At 38.2% G+C, this 25,718-nt stretch overlaps 1 protein-coding gene across 1 annotated transcript in view; it reads left to right on the forward strand.

Moving 5' to 3' along the window:
• CDYL2 (chromodomain Y like 2) overlaps positions 1-25,718 on the forward strand; it is a 59,076-nt gene that overhangs the window by 10,673 nt on the left and 22,685 nt on the right. Inside the window, exon 2 of the mRNA XM_062586410.1 lies at positions 22,936-23,530. Coding sequence (XP_062442394.1) covers positions 22,936-23,530 — 595 coding nt within the window. The remainder of the gene's footprint in view (positions 1-22,935; positions 23,531-25,718) is intronic.

Genomic DNA, 25,718 nt, shown 5'->3' on the forward strand with positions numbered 1-25,718 from the left:
TAAGAGTCAGAAAAGGAAACTGTAGCGATGATGGGGAGCATGACAAAGTTTTATCCAAGTAATAACTACTATATACCTAATACTACTAATATGCTATCAATAATAGTAATACATAAGAATAATTAATACATAATTATATAGTTGGCAAGTTACACCATAGCACAGAAACAATGCTAAACTGGAAACTGAAGGAAGTAATAGGTATCAGCTTCAGATCTCCGGCAGCAGCAAAGCAGAAGTGAGCACTTCTTAGTAAAAATCTTTGTGTATTTAGTATTCCTTGGTAGTTGCATACCAATGGAGCTAGACAGGAACAGTTCCCTATGGATGTATAAGGCACCAACGATGCAGACCAAGACATCCTGAGCAGAGATTACAGATTTAAAATATATAGGGCTACGAAGATGATCAGAGGAATGGAGCATCTCCCCTACTAGCAACGGCTGCGAGAGCTGGGCCTCTTTAGCCTGGAGGACTGAGAGGGGATCTTATCAATGTCTACAAATACCTTAAGAGGGTCTGTCAGGAGGATGGGGCCGGATTTTTTTTCAGTGATGCCATGCGACAGGACAAGAGGCAACGGGCACAAACTGAAACACAGGAAGTTCCACCTGAATATAAGGAAGAACTTCTTTACTGTGAGGGTGACAGAGCCCAGAGAAGTAGAGGAGTCTCCTTCTCTGGAGATATTGAAAACCTGCCTGGATGCAACCCTGTCTAACATGATCTAGGTGATCCTTCTTGAGCAGGGGGGCTGGACTAGATGATTGCCAGAGGTCCCTTCCAACCTCAACCATTCTGTGATTCTGTGATATACTTTTTTTGTTAATATGGAGAAAATTAACATTTTGAGGGTACAAGAAAACAAACAGGATCTTGAAACTACTCTCTGAATGCATTAAAGAGCACACCATAAAACACAAAAGAGCCAGAGGATAAAATTTAACAAATGCAGTTTTCAAAGGAGCAAGAAATTCAGTGAGCAGTGGAAGGAAGCCCAAAAATCCATGGGTTTGGAGAATCTTAAGAGATACTGACCTGCAAGGACTAACGAGCCTCAGAGTAAAACTCCTCTGAAGGAAAAAATGAGCAATAAACCCTAAGCTGTGTTCTGCATGGTTTCTTAAGGGGCATCACAGAAGTTTGAGGGTTACAACTTATTTTTAGGAAATGATGAAGGGGATGAGAAAATAGCAAGAAATAGTAGATGGAAATGGTAACCCATCAATGAATGAAGAAAGAGACTAGATCTTTACAGCAGAAATGCAGTATGACTTCATTTCTGTCTTGTGTATATATATATATATATATAAAAAAAAAAAAACAGAGAATGAGTCTTAGTCAAGTATAAAATAGGCAATTCAGATGGAAAAACTTTCTAAAATGCTGAATGGCCTAATAATGTCTTATGTACAACAGAAGCCCCAGTCCTCTGTGCAAAAGCTGTACCGAGAACCCCAGAGAAGCTGTGTTTGGTAACACTGTTTTGGTACTGGGGAATTTGTGTGCTGGTGAGTTCATATATTGGGGAATTAGCTTATTTCTTATTTCAACCCACAGAAATACTCTGTTTCTTATCAGGATAAAAAAGATGAGGGAAACCAAAGTATATAAATGCACCATCAGCCTAAGTGCCAGGCAGGCTGCCTGTGGGACCTGCCAGCAGCTAAGGGGTAGGAGAGTGCTCTGCCCCTCCTGTGTCCCCAGCACGCAAGGATCGTGTTGATGCTCTTGGAAGCAGGTTCATCCATCTCCTGCCTGCTTTTCTTCCCCTGCTGCCTTCTCCCCCACAATAGATGGCTTCTGGTGCCTTTCCCATGCACTGGCATGCCCTTGCATCAGATGACAGATTAAAGCCAGAGTGCCAAGGTGGCCTTGTCATCTCTCCCTGCTGACTAAGGCCTACACAAACAGTATGTTGCATGACATTTATCAAATGGATCAAGATAACAAAAATTGCAAGCTAACAGGAAGACTCCTTGTTGTGTTGTGTTTTTTGTTTTGTTCTTGTACACATCACATGCTTTGGATTCTTATTCTCACCAGTCTTTTGTTAGACTGATAGCATGCACTTCCACCAAAGAACACCCCTGCTTGGTGTGTGGACTGCCAGTCATAGTTCATAATCTTATAGGAACTGTTGTTTTTACTGCCTCAGAAAGCATCAAGGAATTGATGGAAGACTGTTTCTCTTAGTTGAGTAACATGTCCCCCAGCTTTGTCATGAGAGCCACAGAGGATGCCAGATCCGTTCCCTACATTGCTTGACCATCCTACAGTCTGGCTTTCTGACATGACATTACTTACAGTATTTCCAGTGAGTGCCAGTGATAGCACTTCTCTCATAGAAGTGGTGTCAAATATTGCAGTATGTGCATGGTTTCCAGTTATTGACAAGCTGCTGTGGGCTGTGATTTGAATTGTTCCACAACTGTCCTGCTGTTATTTTCTTTGCTGCATCTACTCATATCAAAAACCACTGACAACCTGCTATGTTTAGAAGACAACGACAGGTCTCTTTTTAACATGAACTGGACCTTCTATTTGTACCATGAATAATGCAGTTTTTCTCACGTGCTGTTAACTGCTGCTCTTGTAGCCTGTTTAGTATACATGAAGTCTTGCTTACTGAACAATTAAAATGTGTAGGCTACTCTTTTACCTTGGATATGCAACCATCCTCCATTGCTGTTTTTATCTTCACCCTTTGATTTTCTACAGTCCCTTTCAAGATATGCATCCAAAGCACAGTTCATAAGCCAAGGAGAACATTCTTTAAAGCTATTATATCCCCAAGGCACAAGACAGAATTCCTTGGGTAATTGCTGTAGTTTCTTCCTTAACATAACACTTCTGTCAAATTTCTAGTTTCCTATATTAAACTCTTAAGTTTTTGTGCAGTTCAGAACAGCTTTAACAGCACTTTCCCTAAATACCTTTCTTACCTCCTGTCCACTTGCTGTTGCTCCTACTACCTCCAAATACAGCCATTCCAAGATCAAAAGCATCTCCACTAATCACAGGCTGAAATCTAATGGCAGCTGAGCTTTCAAAAAGGGCAGAGCCATGCGCTGAGGGTGTTTTTTTAGTACTGAGCATCACAAAGGTCTATTTTGAATTTCTATTTAAATACATACATATATTTAAATGTATGCATGAAGGGGTACTTGGGATTGTCTAGTGGATATTTAGTGTTTGATATATCACTTATTCAATATTTGTAACGCAACTTGAGTAGTAAGCCTAAAGGTTAACAGGGGAGCTCCATGGTAAGCCTCAGCTCTAACACAGGAACTGATAGCAAGACCTATGCTTTTGTTCCCCCTCTGATTATACAGCAGCATAATACTGCTTTGCACTACCAAATGCAGTGTAATTGAACCAGACAGAAGACAACCACGACTGTTCTACAGTCTGTTGTTGTTGTTGTTTTCTTCTGCAGTGAATAGTCTTTAGCTCCTTTTTCTGAGACAGTTTCTTGAAACTGTGACTCAAACAGAGACATCTCTGAACGGGGTGAACCAGTAGCTGCAGCACTTCTGGGACAGAAACTGCAAACTGTTAGGAGACCGTTCCCCTTTTCAAACATGGGGGCAGCTGCTTTCGATCTGTGGCTTCTTGCTGCTATTGTGCAAGGGAACAGCACTCTGCAAGTTTCAGGAGCCACAACAGAGAGTAAGTAAAGCTGGGGCTCATTTAGGACTGGGTGTTACTTTAATGAACTTAATAAATCCTATCAAGAACTGAGAGTTTTTCTAGAGTTCTCAGTCCTGCAAAGCAGCAATTTCTGTCTGACCTCCGAGCCTTGCACACCCTGGACCCTACAAAAACTGCACCTGGTCTAAGCAGCATCAATTCAGCAATACCAGTAACCCTTGTGCAAGCAGTTCCCCCACTTCAGCAGCTTGTTTTCAGCGTGAAGTTGATTAGACTTGCTCTGAGCAGGGTTTAAATGAGTCTGCACTGCAAATGGCTTCTTCAGCACCAGGTCACCACGACAAGGTGACGGGAGTCTGGTGGTACACAACACACTCATGCAGAAACAAACTGGTTTTCATTGTGAAATAAATACCCATAGAAGATAAGAGGTTGGCATTTTTGTTAACCGAACACATCATATGGTTAAAACTGAATGTTAATATTGTTCTTGTAAAACATGAATGGCAAGGATTTGTTTCATGTGCTGTATGGATACCGCCCTTCAAAAGGCAAAACGCATCGCAGCACCATTTATCTAACTTTTAGGAAAGCAGGATAGAAAGAGATTTCCTAAGTCATTAATTCCAGAGTCACGGTTATCAACTCATCACAGTCAGCCACGTCATGTAATCACTCACATCAAGAGAGATGGTATCTGGATCAGACTCCATCTTAAAATGAGCAGGGTTCGCACCCTCTCCCTCTAAACTTAAAGGATGCTTCTGGAAAAGATTTCTAAGACCAGTCATGGTTAGGACTGAAAATGCACCAGAGGAAAGACTAAGCCAGCCAGCAAACTCTGATGCAGAAAAAACATTCACCATAGAAACCTAAAAATGACTCAGAATGATGAACTAGTTCATCCTTTCAAAAAGAAAGTACTATCATACCTATTTTCTGGCCACAGGGCAGTTTTGTTTACGGACATGAATTGTAAATTATATATTCTTGGTCTGTCTACTTTGGAACACTCAAAAAATTAAAAAAAAAAACTTTTATAAAATATTTCCGCGTGCTTTAATGCCAAAAGCTGATAAGTATGGTAGATAAACCAAGAAAATTAAAAGCCCTAGGGCTAAATATTTTAATAAATGTCATTAGAAAAACAAAACTTGAACTAATCAAGTTGACCTTGCTTTTTAATGTGCTGGAGAGATTGGGTTGTGCATAACTCTGAGTATAGCACTGTTTAAATAACATATCAGAATCTACTGGTGGTGTAATGCTTTGTGACTTCTGCTAAGGCATAATCTATAGCTTTTGAAACAGATGATTAGGTAAAGATCTGATATACTAGGTTCTCCTGTTACTTAGGGGAATATATAATTTACATATATTTAAAAAATTAATGTTATACTACTGTCTGTTAAAGTATTCTTTCCTTTCTTTTTCTGAAGCCCCTTTAAAAGGATTTTCAGATATCTAAAAATAGAACAGAAATACCTGCGGGCCTGGTTCTTAAATGAAAATATTCACAGCTTCCCAGACTTTCATGGTGCAAAAGGTCGTGGTGGTCTAATCTACTACAAAAAAAATGAAGGCACCCTGGAACACAACAGAATTGTTATGCCATTCCTTACAATAGATCTGTGCTGCTCATTTTTTTGTGTGCAGCTCAAGAAACGACTATATTTCCCATGTGACATACACATAGGACAGTCACTTTTGTCACAAGCAGGGACATACGATTTAGGCAGTATATGTCACTCCTAATCCCAGACTCGCTCACTGAGCTCTGAAGGCTCTAAGGAACCTCTTGGTGTGCGCTCAGCCCTCTCCATGTGCTTCCCAGCCATCCCCTGTCTTTACGCTCCTTTGTGGAGTTTGCCCGGATGCTGCCGGCACTCGGGAAGTCTTCTGGCAGCCCCACAATCCCACTGCCCAGCTCCAGCCCTCCGCTACCTCTCTGTGCTGCCTATGGCTATAGGGAGGCCGAGAAAGGGAGACAGGCTGTCCTCAGCTTTGTCTCTGTCTTGGAAGACTTGGCTTCACAATCAAGAAGCTCTATATGAATTTTAAGGCCAGGGACGCGTAGCTGATATACTTTAATCAGTGAATTAAAATAACATTCATACTAAGCTGCCCTGAACAAGTGAACTCATGTACCACTAATGCAAACTATTTACTGAATTTGCCCCATGGAGTTCCCTGATCTCTGAAATGCAGAACTGGGTTCTTTTACTAGAAGTTGATTCACCAGTCATGAATTTCATTTCAGAAAATGATGTAATTTTTGCTTGTTGGTTCGCTGTCTGCTCTGAAGTGTGACAACAGCTTTTTTACATACCCCAACAGTCTCAACAAACTTTCATAAGAGATTGAGGGTAGAGAAGAAAGTGTTGTTCCTTCTTCATTTCCCTCAACACATTTTATGGTGAGTCACTTGTGTCTAGTGAATGCTTTCGAAGGTCAGCCCAAACAATGCCCTTCTTATTTTGGGGCACATGTATGCAAAGGATACCAACCCTGGCATCTCGCGAGATAACAGGTCTTGAATGCACTTTACCATGATAAAAAAATTAACAAACCTACCAAATTAAAAGCTTTTAAACTCACTCCTTATGTTTGATTACTGCTTTATATGCGTCCTTTCAAAACATTCCTAAAACAACTACTTGCATTCTAATTGGTTTAATTATTATTTTTGAACATGTAGCGTGTATTTTTAAAAGCTGAACGCTAAAACATTTTTATTCTTTAAAGGCAGATTATTACTTTTTACAGCATGTGTAACTTTCATACATGACTTTGTTTTAAGGTTTTGCACTTATATTAATATAAGTGCAAAATATAAATAAATTCAAATAAACATTTAGCACTTGGATTTTTCACAAACAAACGAGAAAATTCTTGTCCTGTTTCTGAAGGACAGGCTACATATTTATGCAGATACAAAGCAGTTTGTAGACAGATGTGGGCAATTATATAGCTATACGCAATAATCCAGTGTAGCATGGGTGAAACTGTTCTCTTTGTCCATATGACTGAACACATGGATAAAGATTTAAGACAGTAAGTAAGTAATAAACTGTTTTTGCATAGCCAGATAAAACAGGGGCACAGAGCTGAACATTGAGTATTTTCCTTTTACGTAAATTTTACTTTGTCTTTGGTGAAAATTGCCCCACCTTTAAAAGGTACATTATTTTCTTAAGCAATAAAACAAAGAAAACAAGTGACTGGTACTAATCTCGAATGCAAATATCATAGTTTCTGTACATAATAAATATGTTCTCCCTCAAAATTGTACAAAATTTATGATTTTGAACTTTAAGCACAGGTGATGAACACTTGGGATGGAGTTTTAGAATATGGCTTCTGAAGCAGCTACAAAATTTTAGACTAAGCCATCACATTAGCACCCAAATTTTATAAAACTTAAGAAATATGGAGACCATCTGTTCAGTCAGGTGCAAACTCCCTTGCAGGATTAAAGGTTTGGAAAATTAAACTAGCTAACAAAGACATAAAGGAGCCAGTGGCTGGAAGTTTACCCTACGTAAATTAGAAGTTAGATGCCTTTTCAGCATTAAGGTTAGCACATTTTATTTATAGCATTTAGGAAACTTCACTAACAGCAATGGTGCACTTTCTGCGAATCATTTCAAATTAAGATGCAATGATTTCCTAATAGATATGGTTTAACTAAATCAGAAGTTGGGACTTGATGCAGAACAGCTGAATGAAGATTGTTCCTTTGCAACCTAAGACAGGCTAGATGAATAGAATTGTTCCTTCTGGCCTTAAAATCTATGAATCTGTGAGTCTGTAAGTACCACCGTGACAGATAAATCATCAAGTCTGGGCCATCACACTGAAAAGGAACTTAGGTTCCTCTTAAATGAACAATACCACTTCTGGCGGCATGGTTACTTCTCTTCTTCTATGCATTTGTATATAAAATTTATTCCAGCTCTGTGCTCTAGTTTTTGTCAAAATATTATCAAGAGGTTGAATATCTCCAAAGTTTTATAGCGACACACCAATATTTTGTCAAAAATAAAAAAATAGTGACAAAAAATTGGGATACCATGTTGTACATTCTGAAGCTTCGTTACTATTTTAATAGGTTTGTATTCTTAGTTTTCAGACTTTTACTACACAATAAACATACCTAAAAAACTCAAGCTCAGACATGAGAGTCTTTTTCACCATTATTCTAGTGATCATCTAGTGAACACCCTATTAGTTTGGCATTTTAAATACAAGTTGAAAACCTATAGGTTTAGGAAAAACATGGTGACCAACTGTCCAAGAGTGAATTCTAATGTGTGAATTGAAAATAAAGTGCCTGTCACTCTCATAGAATCACAGAATCAGTAAGGCTGGAAGGGACTTCAGGAGATCATCTAGTCCAACCTCCCTGCTCAGCAGGGTCACCTAGAGCATGTTAGACAGGGTTGCATCCAGGCGGGCCTTGAAGATCTCCAGAGAAGGAGACGCCACAGCCTCTCTGGGCAGCCTGTGCCAGTGCTCCGTCACCCTCACAGGGAAGAAATTCCCCCTCACAGTCAGGCGGAACTTCCTGTGCTTCAATTTCTGCCCATTGCCTCTTGTCATGTAGGAGAAATTTCACTATTTATACTGTTACTATATACTGTTAGAAATTAGAAATGTTCTCAGTTTACATGCAGCATATTTAGATTATTATAAGATGCCATTCTTTGAACATCGTATGACCAGTATGACCCTACGACTACTTACATGATTAGATGTTTTATTGCTGACTTATGAATCCTTTAACTAAAGGAGCATTAGACAGGGGAAAGACCCTGGATCTTAGAACACAAACTTGGGGGTAGAAGAGAGCCTGAAAAATCTCTTCAATGTATAATAATTACCATAAAATTTTTTTGAAGCGAAACAGATTTTTATGTTGAAGAAAAAATGCAGTTACATTCCTTAAGCAAAACTGAAGTGACTTACTGATTAACTTGGACAGGACTCTCCATTGTTACAATCTGTGGAATTACAAGGTTTTAAAGAAATAAGGAATTACAACAACAAACAGTTTAAAGTGGAAGATTTCAGATGTTCTGTTTGTCATCTTGAAAAAAAAAATATTTGATATTATATGGCCATCAGCGGAAGTTACTAAAAACCTAAAGAATGCTCATCTGAGTAAGATAAATTTCCAACAAAATGCAGGAGATGCACAGATGATTCGCATGCACTGTTCTCCCGCCCTGTCACCTTTAGAGAACACCTTCTAGCAGGTAAAAGAAAATTAGTGAACTTCTCATTCTTCTTTCCCCAATGACTCTCATCTAACTAGCATATATCCTTGTGTTGAAAAACATCTCAGATTCCCTTTAAAAGTAACTCACAGACTTAAACTTGCCTTTTAAAACCCGCACTGACTACTTGTAATTGTCTGCATTAACAGAATCAACAAGGCAGAAATTGTAAAGATAACGTCGCATGCGATACTGCATGTTTTGTATTTGCCCTGTACTGCACAGTATGTATTTTGAACACTGCACGTGACATTCAACAGCCAAGGGCAAGGTCTTTTCCTGAATAATACTGTATTTTTACAGTGCAGAACCAGCATCTTTGCTTTCTATGCTCACCAGCAATAGTGAACACTGATCTGACAGCTAGTCCATACTGGATTTTGTTACCAGCATATTCTGACCATTTCATCCAATGAACAAGTGGAATATTATGGCACACTACAAGTTAAAGGCAAATGCTCATTGTTCTAAGTTCTACCTGTTACATTATTAAATAACAGTAACGATCATTAGTATCCATCTAGTAGTATAGATTTGTACGGAAGTAATATTTCAGAATAATAATTGGGGAAGTACATACTCTCTAGGGAAAGCTTCTGATTATTTAAAGACAAATTGTCACTTTCACTGTAACTCATTCTCCCACGGCCACCTAAAGAAGATTTCTGTTTCCTTGGAATTAAAAAAAAAAATTTAACCATGTGCATATTATCTTGAAACCTTCAATGCATCTCCATACATTTTACATTCTTATCCAGAAGTTCAGTTACTATCGCTATAAATATTCCAACAAGGATGAGGTTTATGTTCCCTATATTAGGCTGCAGCTGAAAAGTATAATAAAAGTAATTAATCCTTCCCCCAATATTAATCAGTATTCTTGCTGAAAGAGTAAGCATGTAATACTCCTCCATCAGGGGTGTTACTGTTTATTTCTACATTATTTTTTCTATGTACACCTTTGTATCCAACTGCTCTTTGGAGCAAAGGACGGGTTGACATGGGATCAGAAATTCCATATGTAGTTCCAGAGCTGTCTGATCCGGATATATTCTTGTTCCCAGCAAAAGAAAATGGGTATTCATTGCATGAGTTTGCTACCAGTCCCACTATGCTAGGAACCTCTTGATCTTTCAGGAAACTGCACTGCACAAGCTACTAGTGAAACCGCTAAATACAAGCATCCGCTAGCATAAATACTAAATGCAGATATTTTGCATGAGTTAAAGTATCTTCTTTTTCCCTATTTATATATGGTTCAGTTGGCTTCAAAACAGATTTTCTTCATCAAAATTTTCATTTTGTGGACTGATATACAAAAAAATTATTTCAGTGCACCTTTCCCCTTTTCAACCCCAGCTCTGAAATCACTTTGCAGAGAAGGTACTCTTTTCAGACAAGGCACATGACATGAATGGTTGAGGTGACAGGTAGACTAGAAACAGAAGCTCGAACTTGCCAGCCCCATGGAAGCAGCCTGTCCCCGGGAGCACTCTGTCACTATCTCCACAGAAACCTCCAGGATGAGTACAAGAACTTCTTGCACTTTTCCTTGTAACTTTGTGGCAAGTGCACCGTGGTTTATCCTTCTTGAATTCAAAATGACTTTAATTCCTTCATATTGGATGAAGAGCAAATACACAGTCACTATCATGGAGCATGTTGTATGTTCACACCCCAATTCACCACACATTCACTTGTTCTGCTCATGCTGGAAATACTGAGAGTTCATACAAACACTGAAAATACAGATTATTAAACTGTAGCTTCAAATGGGGATAATTACTTCAGAATATATCTCATTTAGTGTAAAAAAATGCCTATTAAATGACTAAGAAAACATTCTTTTAAAACCTTTGTGATCAGCTGACCTTACTCCTCCAACCTCTCTCTCCCTATTATATCTCAGAGAATAGATGACTCTCTTGCAGTATGACCTCAGAGAAACAACTCCTGATGGTACCAGGTCAAGGCAAGAAGGAAGTTCGGAGCTGCTTGTGGGAAACTCCCTTCCAGCAGCCTAGTAAATATAAATTCAGCTTGACCGAGTCAGTTCATACACCTCCTTTCATGCACTGTAGAGAACTTAGTTCTCCAAGCAGAACTTCTTTTCCAAGTAGAAAAGAATTAATAAAGAATTAGTAAATGATCGGTAAACATTTTAAGCAAAAATTATATATCATAGAATCATAGAATAATTTAAGTTGGAAGGGACTTTTGGAGGTTATCTGATTCCCCCCCTCCCTTGCTTAAAGGAGTACCAACTTATTTAGGTTTCTCAGGGTCTTGTCCAGTCAAGTTTTGAATATCTCCAAGGCTGGAGATGCCACTCTCTAAGCACCTGCTTCAGTGTTTGACTGTATCTATAGTTTGTGTTAGGACAGTTTGTGTTAGGGGTGATGGTGAGAATATTAGAAGACTATAATGGACTCATTAGAAGACTAATTAGGTGCTGGATTCATGACAGTCTCTGAACAATTTATTAGCCATTTGTTAACTCTCCTTTTCATAATTTCATAAACGATTTGCAAGTGAAATCTTAATATTCAATGTGACCCAGCAGTTTCTTAAATTAAAGCATGAATTTAAGCTTCCATTCATAAACTACTTGGAAGTCTAGGAGTACCGATGTATGTTGGTCTCTGCACTAACCCTCACTTAATAATAAGCAGACAGCTGCAGCCTTCCACAGCTTCAGTTTGTGACTGGCATAGTGCCATCGAGGGAACATATACCAGCCTAATCCCAGTGAGACAAATGTAGGAATAAATCTAAGAAATCTTACATTTAGAAGAATATAGTGCCCCATTCTAGGGAGGCAAATGAACCCTTTGCCTCACCATTGCTGTGCATGCAGCTAGGAGCAGCTGAGGTATTAATACACCCGTCTGACTAACAAATGGATGGAAAATTTCCTAAGTAATATATTCACTACTTACATATTCAATACTGCTTCAAGCACAGACATTTCTAAATGGATCCTCAGCTTCATCAAAGTTCCTGTCTCACCCTGACACTTGGTACGTCTGTATGTTCAATCAACAGAAAGAGCAGACAACCATCAGCATGAAGATGTGGCCCAGGCTCCACTGTAACCCTTGGAGTAAACCCTTAGGCATTTTGAGCAGGATGACAAGATCTGTCCCTCCCTGCCTGAGAAACAACAGTGTTGTTCTTTGAGACCTCTGTGAACAGAGTAAAGGACTCCATTCCATAGCAAGCCCTATCGCTGGAAGTACTGCCAATGCTTTGCTGAAATCCTCCTCAGCAATAACCAGGATCTAAAAGAAATCAATTCACCTATTAAAAGAACTCAAGATTCATCAATTAACACTTCCTTAGCTTATGTGTATTACCAAGGCTGAGGTCAAAATCATCTTACAACAGGATCTAGGGCACAAGGACAGCAGGAAGGCAACCTGCCTGTCCCCTTTGGTGCATGCCACTCTGATACCACCTCCAGAGGAGACTCTCACGTTGCCAAAGGACTTCCATGGCAACATACAGCTTGGAGCCTGCCATGCAGTATGGTGCAGTCAGGGTCTGACTCATCACACACATATCCAACTTGTACAAGCACGGATGTGTTAGTGTCTTTCATCCACACTGTAAGCTAACTGTCCTCCCCACACAGACTCCATCTGATTGCTCCAAAACACACACTTACGTTAAACCAATGAATATGCTTTTATTGCTTTGCATCTCTGCGTTTGGAGCACCGTTGTCACTTTTTAAATGTAGATTTCTAACCAGCTACACTATGAGGCTTTTTCAGATGCATCAGTCTGATGAATGCTGACAGCTTTCATAACTGCCTTTAGAACTGTCCATAACAGAGTTTGTTCCTTCTAGGCACTCATAGTAAGTTGGTTTTACACTGGACACAATTCAGATCTCAAGCACACAAATTAAATCTGCAGTGAAAACTAGTGCAATAATTAAGGCTAGAATTTGGCCTACTGACCTTGCTCATCTGAATGATATCTCTGAGGGCACAATGGTGTATTATTCTTCCGCTTTGACAATTACTCTTTCATAGATAATTTTGGGAATTTTATGTGACATTTTTCTAGGATGTTGCACTGGTCTCCTGGATACTTACTTTAATTTCTGCTCATATCATGCCATTAGGGTTGTCTAAAGCATGTTTCTTTTTTTCCTCTTTCTGCTCTACCTTTCTTTTTGGCTCATTTCTGTGTTCTGCCATCACATTGTCTGCTATTTAATGGGGCAGCTTCATTTGTATAATGAAGAAAATGAAGAATTCTGCTGAATTCTTAAAGCAATCTTTGAGTTTCATGATTTTGCTTCTGTTATTAGCCCACTGCCTCACATACTGCTACCTCAGCTTTTCACTCAGAGGACCTCCCCTCAACTTTCTTCTGCTTTGTATGGTTATCTATTTTTAGCCCTTTCCTTATAAAACCTATCCCTGCATGATGTTATTCAGAAATTTGACTATTGCTACCCTGTCTGCCTGGATGATTCAGAGGGATACTGCTCTTCTCCAAACTATTCTAGAGTCGCATTCTATAGTCCTATCCTAATTTGGAGACAAAAAAATGTTATATGGCTATGATTTATCTTTTCAGCATCTTCTTATCCCTGTCCAGCTGTTAATATAATATGGACAGAGTTCTTCATTTTCCTCTCCCTCCTGTTTCAATCATGGTGGACAAAATATCATCCTCACTCACCTGCAGGCTTGTAGGTTGCGGCTTCATTTCACTAGGTGCTCTCTCAAATTTATTGATCATTTCAAAAATATTTGCTTCTCCCTGTGCACAGTAGCTATAAAACATATCTTATCACTCAAAATTCTTTACACATTGTATCAAAACCTTGCTGTTCCACATCCCTTTTCTTTGAGTAACTACCACTTCAGCTGCTAGCCCTGAAAAGGAATCAGGATGTCCACCTCAGCTTCTACATCAGTGACACCTGCTCTAATTGTCCATTTGTCACATTTACAAACATAGCTTTAATTTTTCACAAGCTACCATTTCAATACAGGGCATGTTCCTTGATGATATCTGCAAAGCTATCACGTTGTTCTCTTTCAAATATCACTTTAAAATTCACTTCTGCAATGATGCTTTCAAAAACCTTGGTAAGGAGTGTTGTACAACTGCTACTTACGCTGAGTAGTATCACCTTGTACTGTGATCTGCTGTACCCTCCTGCTATCTCTTCTCTTTTCCATAATGTAGGCTTTGTAAAGCCACCAAACTGCCCTTAGACAATTCCTCTCAGTTGTCACACTGCATGAAGCTGGTAGAGCCTTTCTGAACAGCTGAAGCTCATGCCAGCATTGAAATCATAGGTCCTCAGCACCTATGGAACCCCCCAAGTGAGGAACAGCTCCACAGAAACTAGGCTTTCATTGCTTTGTGCTCAAGTTTACCACTTTTCTTTAAAAAGGATAAGGAAATATTTTTCTACCTACCACACAAGAACACGTGGCTTATTTTATGACAGTAGTATGAGTAGCGTTTGTAAAGCAATGAGTCACTGAGCGGTAGTACAGCACAGGAGTTCAAATATTTATTTATACAGTGCTGTAGCTGAACCTTTGTATTTTTCTATGTGGAGTCTTAATTTCTGGCTAAGCTTTGGGATGGATGTAAGAGTGCCCAACTGAAGCCCTGGCCTTCAGCTGAATTTGAATAAAGCCCATATGGCGGGAAAAAAAATGTGAGTGAGCTTTACAACAGAACACTAAAATAAGCTAGACTTGAACATAGTAACAGCAGAACATCTTGCAAACAAACATAAAAGTAAGCAGACGGCATTAATTAATTCTAATGATCTCAGGTACAGCTTTTACATAAATTAGTAATAGGTTCCTGTATTTCTGGACATTGCAAAATATTCCCTGAGCATTTGCTTTAAGGTTAGCAAAAAGTATCTTTAGTGATAGTCTTGTTATTTTTTTAAAAAACTGCTGCTTATATGTTTCTAGATCTGTTTAGAAACATGAGTATTTTTAACACATGCTAGTTTTACTGATAGAACTGTGATAGGTCCACACAAACACTGACTTGAGTCTCTTCAAGTTCTATTCCTGTTCCTATAAACTACTTTTAAAGTAATAATAAAATACCTTGTGGTAACTATGATTAAATCCCAGGGTTTCCCACTTTGATTTTACTTGCTTCTAAGTAAACTGGGAATAACTGCTGACCTGCAGTGTTGTAAAGGAAGCATAGGCAGAATCAGGTCCTTACAAGGCTGGACTGAACAGTTCCTCTTTGATAAATGCACATCTTGCCCATTCACATTCTCTCAGATGGTAGAAAACTGGAGAATCCCGTAGAACTCAGCAGAGAAACACTTGAGGATGTGGTCCACAGCGTTAAAAAGCTGAGAGCCATCTATGTACCCAAAACAGCCAGCTCTTTGTAGAGCTTAACAAAATATTTTGTCTCATTGACTTTTGATGTCTCATTCCCCTTTTAGTCATCTGTGTTTGTCACAAAAACAGACTTTATAAGAACAGTTCTGATTAAAGCAAATTTCATGCATGTCTCGATTTTCTTCTATTATCAGAGTATATTAACTGTATTCTTAAGTCCCACATGTGACAGTAAATCGGAACTGCATTTATTTTTTCTTTTGTTGGTCTATATACCAGGAATATAGCTATTGTTTCTATATTTAAACCATGCACTGTAATACATAAAACTCATTCAGTGATATAGTAAAAATTACCAGCTATACTTTACTACTGAAATAGAACTAAGCATTTATCATCAAACTCAAATGTTCTGGATACAATTCTAACAGATTCATTCTAAATTAAATTGTGCTAGCAAGTTTGTAGAGTATGTGATCAGAACTGACTAATTTTTAACATAACAGATATTAAGATTTTGGTATGCCCGGCTTCTTGCTTTCCTTTTCTTAAGAAATATGAGCACCAAAAAATAATGGTATATTAACTTACTGTACAAAAGAAAACAGTGCTTTGGTAAAGGAAATGCAACCATTCTGCTTTACAATAGATGGAAAACCCCATGTTCTTTGGTCTTTAACATATGCCGTATGTGTTGAATAGTGTTTGCAATTGAAAGGAATTTGAACTATTTACTGAGGGACAGATCTGAAGAGGTCTTCTCTGCTACTGCATAGTAGTTCTTCTGGTGACAGTGGTGCATATTTGGAGTGCAAAAGAAAAATACTGTTCTTACATATGAAGAACATTTTCAAGATAAACTTAACCTAGCCCCAAAGAACATCTCTCTTTTTTAAAGGACACTTTTCTTGGACCCTTGAAAATGGACTTGCTTTCTAAATGGAAACTTTCAGTATTGTTTATAAAATGATTATATTTAAGAATTACCAGCTCTTTGCTATGCAACCTATCAACAATAAACCTAAGGCAGAAATATGTTCTGTATCATTAACATACACAACACGAAACGGTTTGTATGATATAATTGCCTGCAACAATAGGGATTATAAATGCTGCCCGGTAAGTCCCTTCTTGGTCCCTGTGTCATCATTTAATTTTCCTTTCCCAGCCCTTTCCCACAAAGCAGTATTGGCCTGTACAAAACCCCCTTCCTCCAGCACAAGATTCTTGTGTATAGTATTATTCCTGTTTGCTTAAAAACCAGCAGTGAATCTGCACCATAGATATTGTTGCACATACACACTTAAATATCCTAGTAAAAGAAAGTGATTTAGAATACATCCTTTAAGGTGGAGTGGGAGGGGAACATGGCTGTAACAGACTGGGAGACATGAGCGCCCTACGTTCTGACCAGGAGAAAGTTTCAGCAAACAAAATGAAAGAAGGCATACGCATGAAAACAGCTTCTGCTGGGAGAGTCAGCAACAGAGACAAATGACATCAAAGGGGAAAACACAGACCTTCTATGGATGTGAAGATGGGGAATCAGGGCAATTTTCAGAAGGGAAATGCAGAAAGAACTAGAAATGAGCAACTGAGAGGTGAGACCAGAAGTTCAGTTCTAGTGAGCCTAAATTCCAAATGAAGACAGAACTTCCAAGAAAAATGGCATAAGTCTACACAAGCTATGGTTGGCTGTTTTTCTGCAGGCTATGAGCCAGGATGTCATTTGATCTAACCCGGTAATAAAGACAAGCTCCTTCTGCCAGAAGACTCCTTCCACAGTGAGGAAATCACATTGCTTGTGAGAACACAGAGTTGGGCTTTTGTTTCGTTTTTTTTAATATAATGGGATGCCAAGGAAGATAGTTAACAGAGCTTGCTTATCCAGGAGAAGCACTGGGTTCAAATAATACAATTTCAGGATTACAAAAGCTGCATTTTCAAGAATAATTTATAATTGCCTCATCAATACTGTAAAGCATAATTAGCTTGCAGTGCACTTCTGCCTTTCCATAAACCTGGAACATCAAATCACATAGCAGGAAGCCTCTGTGATGCTACTGTCTACCAGGGCAGGGAGATCAAAGCTGCAGGCCGACACACTGGGAGCAGTGGGAGTTTTTACAACATTCATTTGGTCTGTCTTAGGTCTTCATATGTATGTGCTGTAGGATGTGTATATTTAATATAATGGTTTGCAACATTATTTGATATCAGTCCCTTAAATGTTTTTTAGTGGAAACGCAGAACATTCAGAAATTCACTAGCAAGTTTAACACTTCTGCTGATTCTGAGAAGACTGCAGAAATTTAGAATTTCACATGCTTAAAAAGAGGAAAGAGAAGAAAAAGCAATATCTTCTTAACATTAACAAGGTGTTCACCGGAAAGATGTCATTTGATTTTTTGTCTTTGAATGATTCAGACCAGGAGGTTTTCCCTTTCATTTTTATGACTAGCCTTTTCTCTTTTATTTTGTCCTTCCAGGTGTTACACAAACTTACTTTTGGGGGGTTTGTAGCTTACACACTGATTGGATCTACTCTACTTTTTTAACTATGGGTCAGACTTTGAAGACAAACCCAGCATTCATTCCACAATTATTTTTCTAACATGAAGAGTGACAGCTTTTGAAGATACAGTCCCATATATTTGCTACATCTGGAACAAATGCTTTGATAACCAGCTTTTGAGAAATTAAATACAAGAGAAACAAAAGTCACAAATGCAAGCAAGCAAGAGATATAAAATCAATGGAATAAATTACTTCTAAAAGAGGAGGTAACTGAAAAGAGGAAGTTAGGGCAATAATGAATTTTTAGAAGACAAACATGTTGAATCTGATCGCTTTTATCTCTCTCAGAAATCTTACTGCCTTCCTTTACTTGGCGCTTTCTTCAAATACCGTTCTACATCCCGCCCAACACCCTGAGGCACAACATGGGACAAAGATCTCCAATGACAACAGCACACAGAACAGTACAAGTGCTGTAATTTATAGCAATGAAAAGCAATTTTTCTGGTGCATGCCATGAAATCAATCTACTGCTCCATATCGAGCACTAATAGAGACTATCTGAGCATCACAGAGTATAGTTTAAATCATTTACATACGAGATATATGCGGTCAAAGAAGTGCTGATGACCTGTGCTTTTTACGGAAATCATTATGTAGATATGCCACCTTCCAAACCTTTCTGGAAGCTGGCGGATCTTCTGGAATGTGGTCTTTTGGGAACAAGAGAATTTTTATTTATGCTTTGTAGAGCTCATGCTCTGAACTGTGAGCCAAATATACTGTGTTCTGATTTACTATTATAACTATATAAATAATTCAATGGGAATTACCCTTTTTTAATCTGGCCTAGATTTTTTTTTGATAAGTTGATAATAACACTGAATCTTCTGTGAAGGAGGAAAATATAGGTGTTGTACTCTGCACAAAAAGCACTTGATCTTAAGTTTGTTTATGAAGGTTCACATATTTGTACCATAATTGTTAGAGCTCTTTTTTAAGTTCACGCTAAGTTTAGTGAAATTTCAAGAGAAAGGATTTCATATTTCATTTATGACTCTCACCCTAGTTTGTGTAGGTGAATATAGTGCTAGGTTTAAGACTACTTGAAAGCTAAACAGTGGTGCTGAAAATGCATTTGCACAGATCCAACAGTCTTGTTCCATTTATTCTCCTTAAAAGTATATGGTAACACATTAAAACCTCATTTCATCCAGAATTAGTCAAGAAAGAGTGTAGAGTCCAGGCAAGTAATGATATATGTCACATTCTAGCACTCTCTTAACTGCAATATGCCATCAGTAAACTTCGTGGTCATTTCAGTTTTATTAAATTTAACTATTTACTGCTCCAAGTCAAACACAGTGAATTCAGGGATGTGGCAGCCTGTGACTAGCAAGGGGCTAGTGAATGGAAGGGAAATGGGACAGACAGTACCAGGTGGGGGAATAACCCCAAATCTCTGCCTACGCTGAAGCATTTCACTGTAGGCACCGAGACCGCAGTGGCACTCTGAAGGGGATAAATAGCAGTGGAGGACTGGAAGCCCCGACAAAGCGAAGAGGCCATGTGGAGAGGTCAAGGATGTTTGATGCTACCCTCAAACGCATTCAGCAATGAACAATGAGGCAGTAATGAGGATGAGGCAAATATCGAGGCAGGCTTTTTATGCGTCATTAGTCAAGCCAGTGAGTATGATGGCTGAACCAAAAAACTTGATGAAAACAAGTGACTTTGGATCAACCTAAAATGTTGTCATTTTCTCCCCAGCAAAACAATAAACTGAGAAGCGCTTTGATCTGAAACACAACAGTTTGTCTTGAATTTCTTTAAGCCCTCTTTAACCTTTTCATTTTAGTTTTGTTTAGTTAAATTTGATGAGAAACATTAATAATAGTTTTGTTCTGAAAATGCTGAAACAAAATGCTTAGTCCTTCCCAAATATATTTGCTGAGTATTTTTTCTGAAACCATTTATTAAATTTGACCCAATTTCATAAATACTTTTATTCTCCCTGATGACGTGTCGTGTTGAACTGGTTAATCACATTCTCTCTTGCTGGTATTTTGTTTCCCAGGAACAAAGAACTCTCATGTTTTCTTCCTTTATCCTGTTAATTGAGATCTGTAGTCCCTCATCAGCTAAATACTTAAGTGTTTTCCCATATTAAAAAATGCTTTCCAAGTAACCTCCTCCTTTCACTTTCCCTCCTTGCAGTAAAGCATAAATATGAAGTTGAATATATAGTTACATATATATATATATATATATATATATAACTATATATAGTTAAATCTAAAATGAGTGAAAAGAACTTAGGTTGAAAATATGTTTTGTATCTAATTTGGAAACTTTTTTGTACTTCCTGAGGTTCTTCCTTCACTGAGCAAATACTGGTAGAATACAGTGGATGTAATGCATCAAAATAAAGAGAGGTTTTCTCCCAGGTAGCATCATGCTGACACAGAGCCTGTTTTAAGTCCAAATTCCTGAGTTAGAAGGAGAGGATGGATGCATGTATTGAATAGCTAGTATGGGCAGAAGTGTGCTAGTCCTGATTCTCTACAGTAATGCTAGCTGCGGTCTGCTAAGCATAGCAACGTAATTTTTTTCCCAGGGATATATGCATTTTTCGTTCCTTGGTATACTGAGTTGCAGTAATTAAAGTAACAAATCCAGAGACAACCACAGGGCACTACAGAGTTCCACAGTATGATATATGGTCTTCTGGCTACTCTCAGATATCAGGATGAGAAGTATTTTAAAGCCAGGGATAATTTGGACATCTGCTCACTATAATTCAACAAGATCATAATAAGTCTATTAGTTTAACAATTGAAAACCACACATCCCAAATGAGGACAAAAAAATGATAGTTCATTTTTTTGTGGCTACTTTCCTCTTTTCAGGCGAATGATCTCAAACTTGCCTGGATTAAGCTTCAGTTAATTATTTTGCCACACTGAGCAATCCTGAAGGGGCCTGTGCCAAATTCAGAGGACGGAAGATGATTCCTTGCTTTGCTTCTGCAGTGGTTCTGCACAGATGTTTGATAAGGCAGCGCACAGGATGGAGCTGTTTGGGAAGCTGCAGTCAAGTGCCCTGGAGATGGAGAAAAGCTGTCCACTCTGACTCAGACACAGATATCTGAGGACAGTTTTCACGTAAATGAATTCAGACAGAAGTATATAGTGTTTAGCTGCTAATGACATTAGACTCCTTTGGGGACCCACCAGGATTTCTATGAATGTATGGTTCCGGCCAGCGGGCAGACAGAATTAATCCATTGGTTTGGTCTAACAGGGGACCTAAAAAGAACAGTTACTTACGCTGCTGTAATTGCTGTTCTTCAAGGTTAAATTCTCCGTACAGAGTCTTCTGTTGTTCTTTACACAAGACAATTTTTCTTTGAAGACCAATGAAAACTATTACATTAGCTATCCACTTATTATTTTTCTAAATTAACAATTGTGCTTTTGATGAACAATAATGATTTTTTTTTCATTATTGGCAGCTTTATCCCTCAGAAGCCACACTTTCAAAATATATAAAAAAAAATAAAAATCAGAAAATAGAACTTGGAGAGACTACAAAAGGTTTTCTAATCATACCCCGTGTCCCAACAATGACTATTCCGGGCAGATTCCAGCACTAGACCTTTCCTAGAAGATGTTTGTCTAACCTGCTCTAAAATGCCTCAGTAGCCTCCCAAAGTTATCCGCTCTAGCACCTAACTATCCCTACCAGAACAGAGTTTTTCCTAATGATTGATCTAAATTTCACTTGCTGCAATTTAAACCCGTGACTTTTTTTAGAATCCACAGGGAACAGTTTTACTTCTTTCTTATTTGCCTCTACCTTTAACCTGAAGACGTCATTGTTTCCCCTCTTCTCTAAAGCAAACAACTTAAATCTCTTCAAGTTTTACTCACAGTCAATATAGATCGCTGATTATGCTTGGGTTTTCATATGCACTCTGGCTCTATTTGAGAACCTGCCAGTGCTGCGATAGCACAAAGATTTCTTCAGTGGTGCCACAGTCTGATTTCCACAATAGCATGATCCTGTTAATTCACATTCAGTCTGCAGTCCAATGTAGTCCCCTTATCCCTCTGCACAGACGTGCTTCTTAAACTGCTATTCCCTATCACGGGTTCATGAAATTCATTATTTCTGCGTAAGGATTTTGCTTTTATGCTTTTGATTTGCATTCTTTTTTGAAAAATGTGCACTCTCAAATTTCAGTGTATTCACTCAAACATTGCATTCACAGAAAATACAAATTTTTATAAGCTATGAAGTAGTGAAATCCATGTAGGCTATTAAGATTTTTGGAGTAAAAGGTTGTAGCATGATTTGAAATAATTGATTCTCTGCTCAAGACAGCTTCAAGACATGAAATAGTACAGGGACATTTATGAGGACATAATTAATGCATGTGTGAATTCAGGAGAATGTTCACTAACTGGCAATATACCAAAACATACTTTATTTAGCCCTTTCAAACAAAAGGTAGCTGAGGAATTAACAATAAAGGCCTCATTTCACACACAGATTTTCAAAGAAATCATGTTTTTATTACTGTTCTTAAGGCTCTCACTGCTTCACAGTGTGGCTACCGCAGGTTCACAGATCGGATTTGATCAGGTGTTTTATGTTTTTGTCTAATATTTTTAGAAGTGGAAATGGCTTTCCTGTCAAAATACCACTGGGGCTACTGCATACCTCTTATGCACTGCCAGATCTATTCATGGGCATTCCTTGTCAAACAGAAACATGTAATTGTGATTCCTAAGCATTGTGTTAGGCAGTTTATACTGAAGCCAATTAGGCTCTCATCAGCAGCCAGCATGGTCTCTATAGATCCAATGAGAATATAAAGTTGGACTGCATCCTATGAAATCAAGGTAAATTTTAATCTGTAAACTAGAGTGCTAAAGTTTGCCTAGCCTAGCCTGGGTAGGCTTTCAGTGTCATAGTCATTTCATATTTTAGGCACTGCAATTTAGGAGCTGAATCTCATGACCGCTAAGGCATCTTTACATCATCAAAGACGCTTTTGTGGCTGCAAATGACAAAACTATTTTTCTTTCTAATATGATATATTCTTTTTTTTTTTCCTGTTAGGTTGAGAGGATTGTGGACAAAAGGAAGAACAAGAAGGGCAAATGGGAATATCTCATCAGATGGAAAGGCTATGGCAGTAACGAAGACACCTGGGAACCTGAGCATCATCTACTGCATTGTGAAGAATTTATTGATGAGTTCAATGGACTACATGTTACTCGAGAAAAGCGATCAAGACATGGGAAACAGGCTGGCACTCCAAAATTTTTACGGGAAAGTCGAGGGTCATCTGTTGAGAAAATGTCACACAGACCTTCTGAATCTGGGAAGTCTAAAGGGTCAACACATAAAAGGAAGAGAATTAATCCGTCTCTTCAAAAACAGAAAAGAGGATACACAGCAAAGCCAGCATCTGCTACTGACAGGGCTGCTAAAACTGTGACTTACAGAACTACTCCCAGCGGTTTACAGATCATGCCACTGAAAAAGCCACATAACGGTCTGCAGAATGGAGATGGCAGTCATGAAAAAGATTCTAGACATTTTGGGAATGGCTCACAACAGCAAAACACGGATTTAAATGATCATGAAGGAGAACACAATTTGCCAAGCGTTTTGGAAGTTAGTAACGATTCGCCTGTTGTGAATGGAATTGGTATGTGATTTAAACAACTACAACTTTTTTTTGGGGGGGGGTGTTAATTGCAGCAACTGCAAACAAAAAGCCCACTTATGGAAACATCACTGTCATGCTACACCAGTAATATGGGGAGAAGTGCATTAAAAATTTCACATTCTTTCCCCATAAATTACACCACTATTCTACCAGTTGGCTTCTCCGTTTCCCACCGAGTGACATGAAGCAGTGTGGGCTTTGGTACATGCCTTTGCTGTATAAAGTTCTCGTGGGGAAATAATGACAAGACTTGGAGTAGGAATGACACTTGAGGTATGTACAGTGCTGAGACTTGGTTTCTGTGTATCACCAAGTAACAAATCGCTTCTCAGTTATGTGTGCCTAGACCCAATGGTCTAGAAAGATCAGAATGATTTTAGAAACAGAGTTAGTACCTCTCTTGCTAAAGTATCCCAGCAAGTTTGCCTGAGTAACTTTCAAATTCTTCTGTATTACCATTAGTCATATTCAGGAACAGTTACTCAGAAGTTCCAGGTCCTCATCTCTGACAGTGACAGGATACATCCGAAGCCACAAGACACGCTTTATTGGAAGTTCTAAAAAGCCTCGCAGTGAACGACACAACTTGCTTATAGGAGAAATTTCTTTCTAATCCGCATAGTTACTGACTGGCTTCTTTCCCAGTGAACAAAGGTTTATGTTCTCTATAAAATCCTATGCAGTTTAATGCAACTAAGTAGCTTCTCATTATCTATATGAGTTCAATCCTTTTATTTCTTTTTATCCTACTGATCTTACAGCCTTGACGACGCTTTGTGGCAGTAATTTCCAGGACTTAACAATTTGTTGCACGGTTTATTTGATCAATTTTTCTTTTTTAAAAAATTTTTCTGACTTTACTGTCATCAGTTAAGCTCTTTTCTTCCTATGAAAGGATGAAGAGGGAGATGCACTGGGCAATCTGCAGGCAGCCCCAACCTTTTCAGCCTTCCTACCACATTGAAGTCTTTCCACATTCCTGATGGTTTTCAGTATTCTCTTAGGCTTTTGGTTTTTTGGAGGTGTTTTTAAAAAAAATTTTAAATACCTTTTAAAGACAGCATGAACTATTCCCAATGAGTTCCCATCACTTACTGATGCAGTGGTGATACAATCTTTTGGGTATTATTTTTTCTGCATAAAGATTTTCATTGAACAACACACAGTTGCTCTTGGTTATTTTTCCTCACTGGTTACAGTTAATTTAGAACACAGCTATATGTACGATTCTTTCCATTACGCATTTAATTGCTTTACTGTTACCAATTCACCTTTTTGTTATGACTCAGTGGAGATCTTCAAAATCTTTCCTAGTTTTTACTCTACTTATTTTGTATTCTCTTCAAATTTTCCTATCATACTTCTCACTTCTTTTCCCAGTTCATTAATACATACATTAAATAAACTAATCCTTGTGCAGGTCCTTGGGGCAGCCAACTACTAATCATTTGACAAGATGAGAAGTAACCATTTGTTCCTATTATTTATTTTTATTAGCCACTTTCTGTAGCCCATGATAGTACTCATTTCCTTAACAGCTTCTTGTGAACTGCCCTGCCAAAAATTTTTCAAAAGTCAACATAAATTATATCATCCAGCCTTCCGTTTTCCACTGTACAGGAGACTTAAAAAATACTACTTGATTTGGGAAGCAAAACTGTCCTTGCCTAGTCTTATCAGTTACATCCTATAAATTGCTGGGATAAAAGGACCTTTCAATCCAGGCATCAAATACCTTAATAAAGACTCCAAATTCAGCAAAATACATGGTCAGCTTTGAAGGTATAAGTAACCCAGATGATGTCAATGATGCTACCCTACACTTAAAATTGTGACTGCAGACTTCCGCATTTTGGTTACTTTGTGCCCACATGAGCCTGTTTAAAAAGTTAGTTGCTTCTTTAAAAAGACTTGCATATCAAATTGCAGATGTGTATAAAGTTATTTTTGTTTGTTTTCTTATTCTAGTAAGATTTTTTAATCATGTATGTTATTTTTCAGGGAGCTTCTAGTATAAAATGCATCTTTTTAAATACATTTATTCCCAAATTTTAAAGTCTTCTTTTAATAAAAAACAAAAGCGCTACAAAGAACCGTAAGGTAAACGAACCTTTCATTTGTCCTCATAGGAACTAATGAACGGTATCTACCAGCTCTGTTTGCATAC

Source organism: Rhea pennata, chromosome 13, assembly GCF_028389875.1.
Source record: "Rhea pennata isolate bPtePen1 chromosome 13, bPtePen1.pri, whole genome shotgun sequence".
NCBI lineage: Eukaryota > Metazoa > Chordata > Aves > Rheiformes > Rheidae > Rhea > Rhea pennata.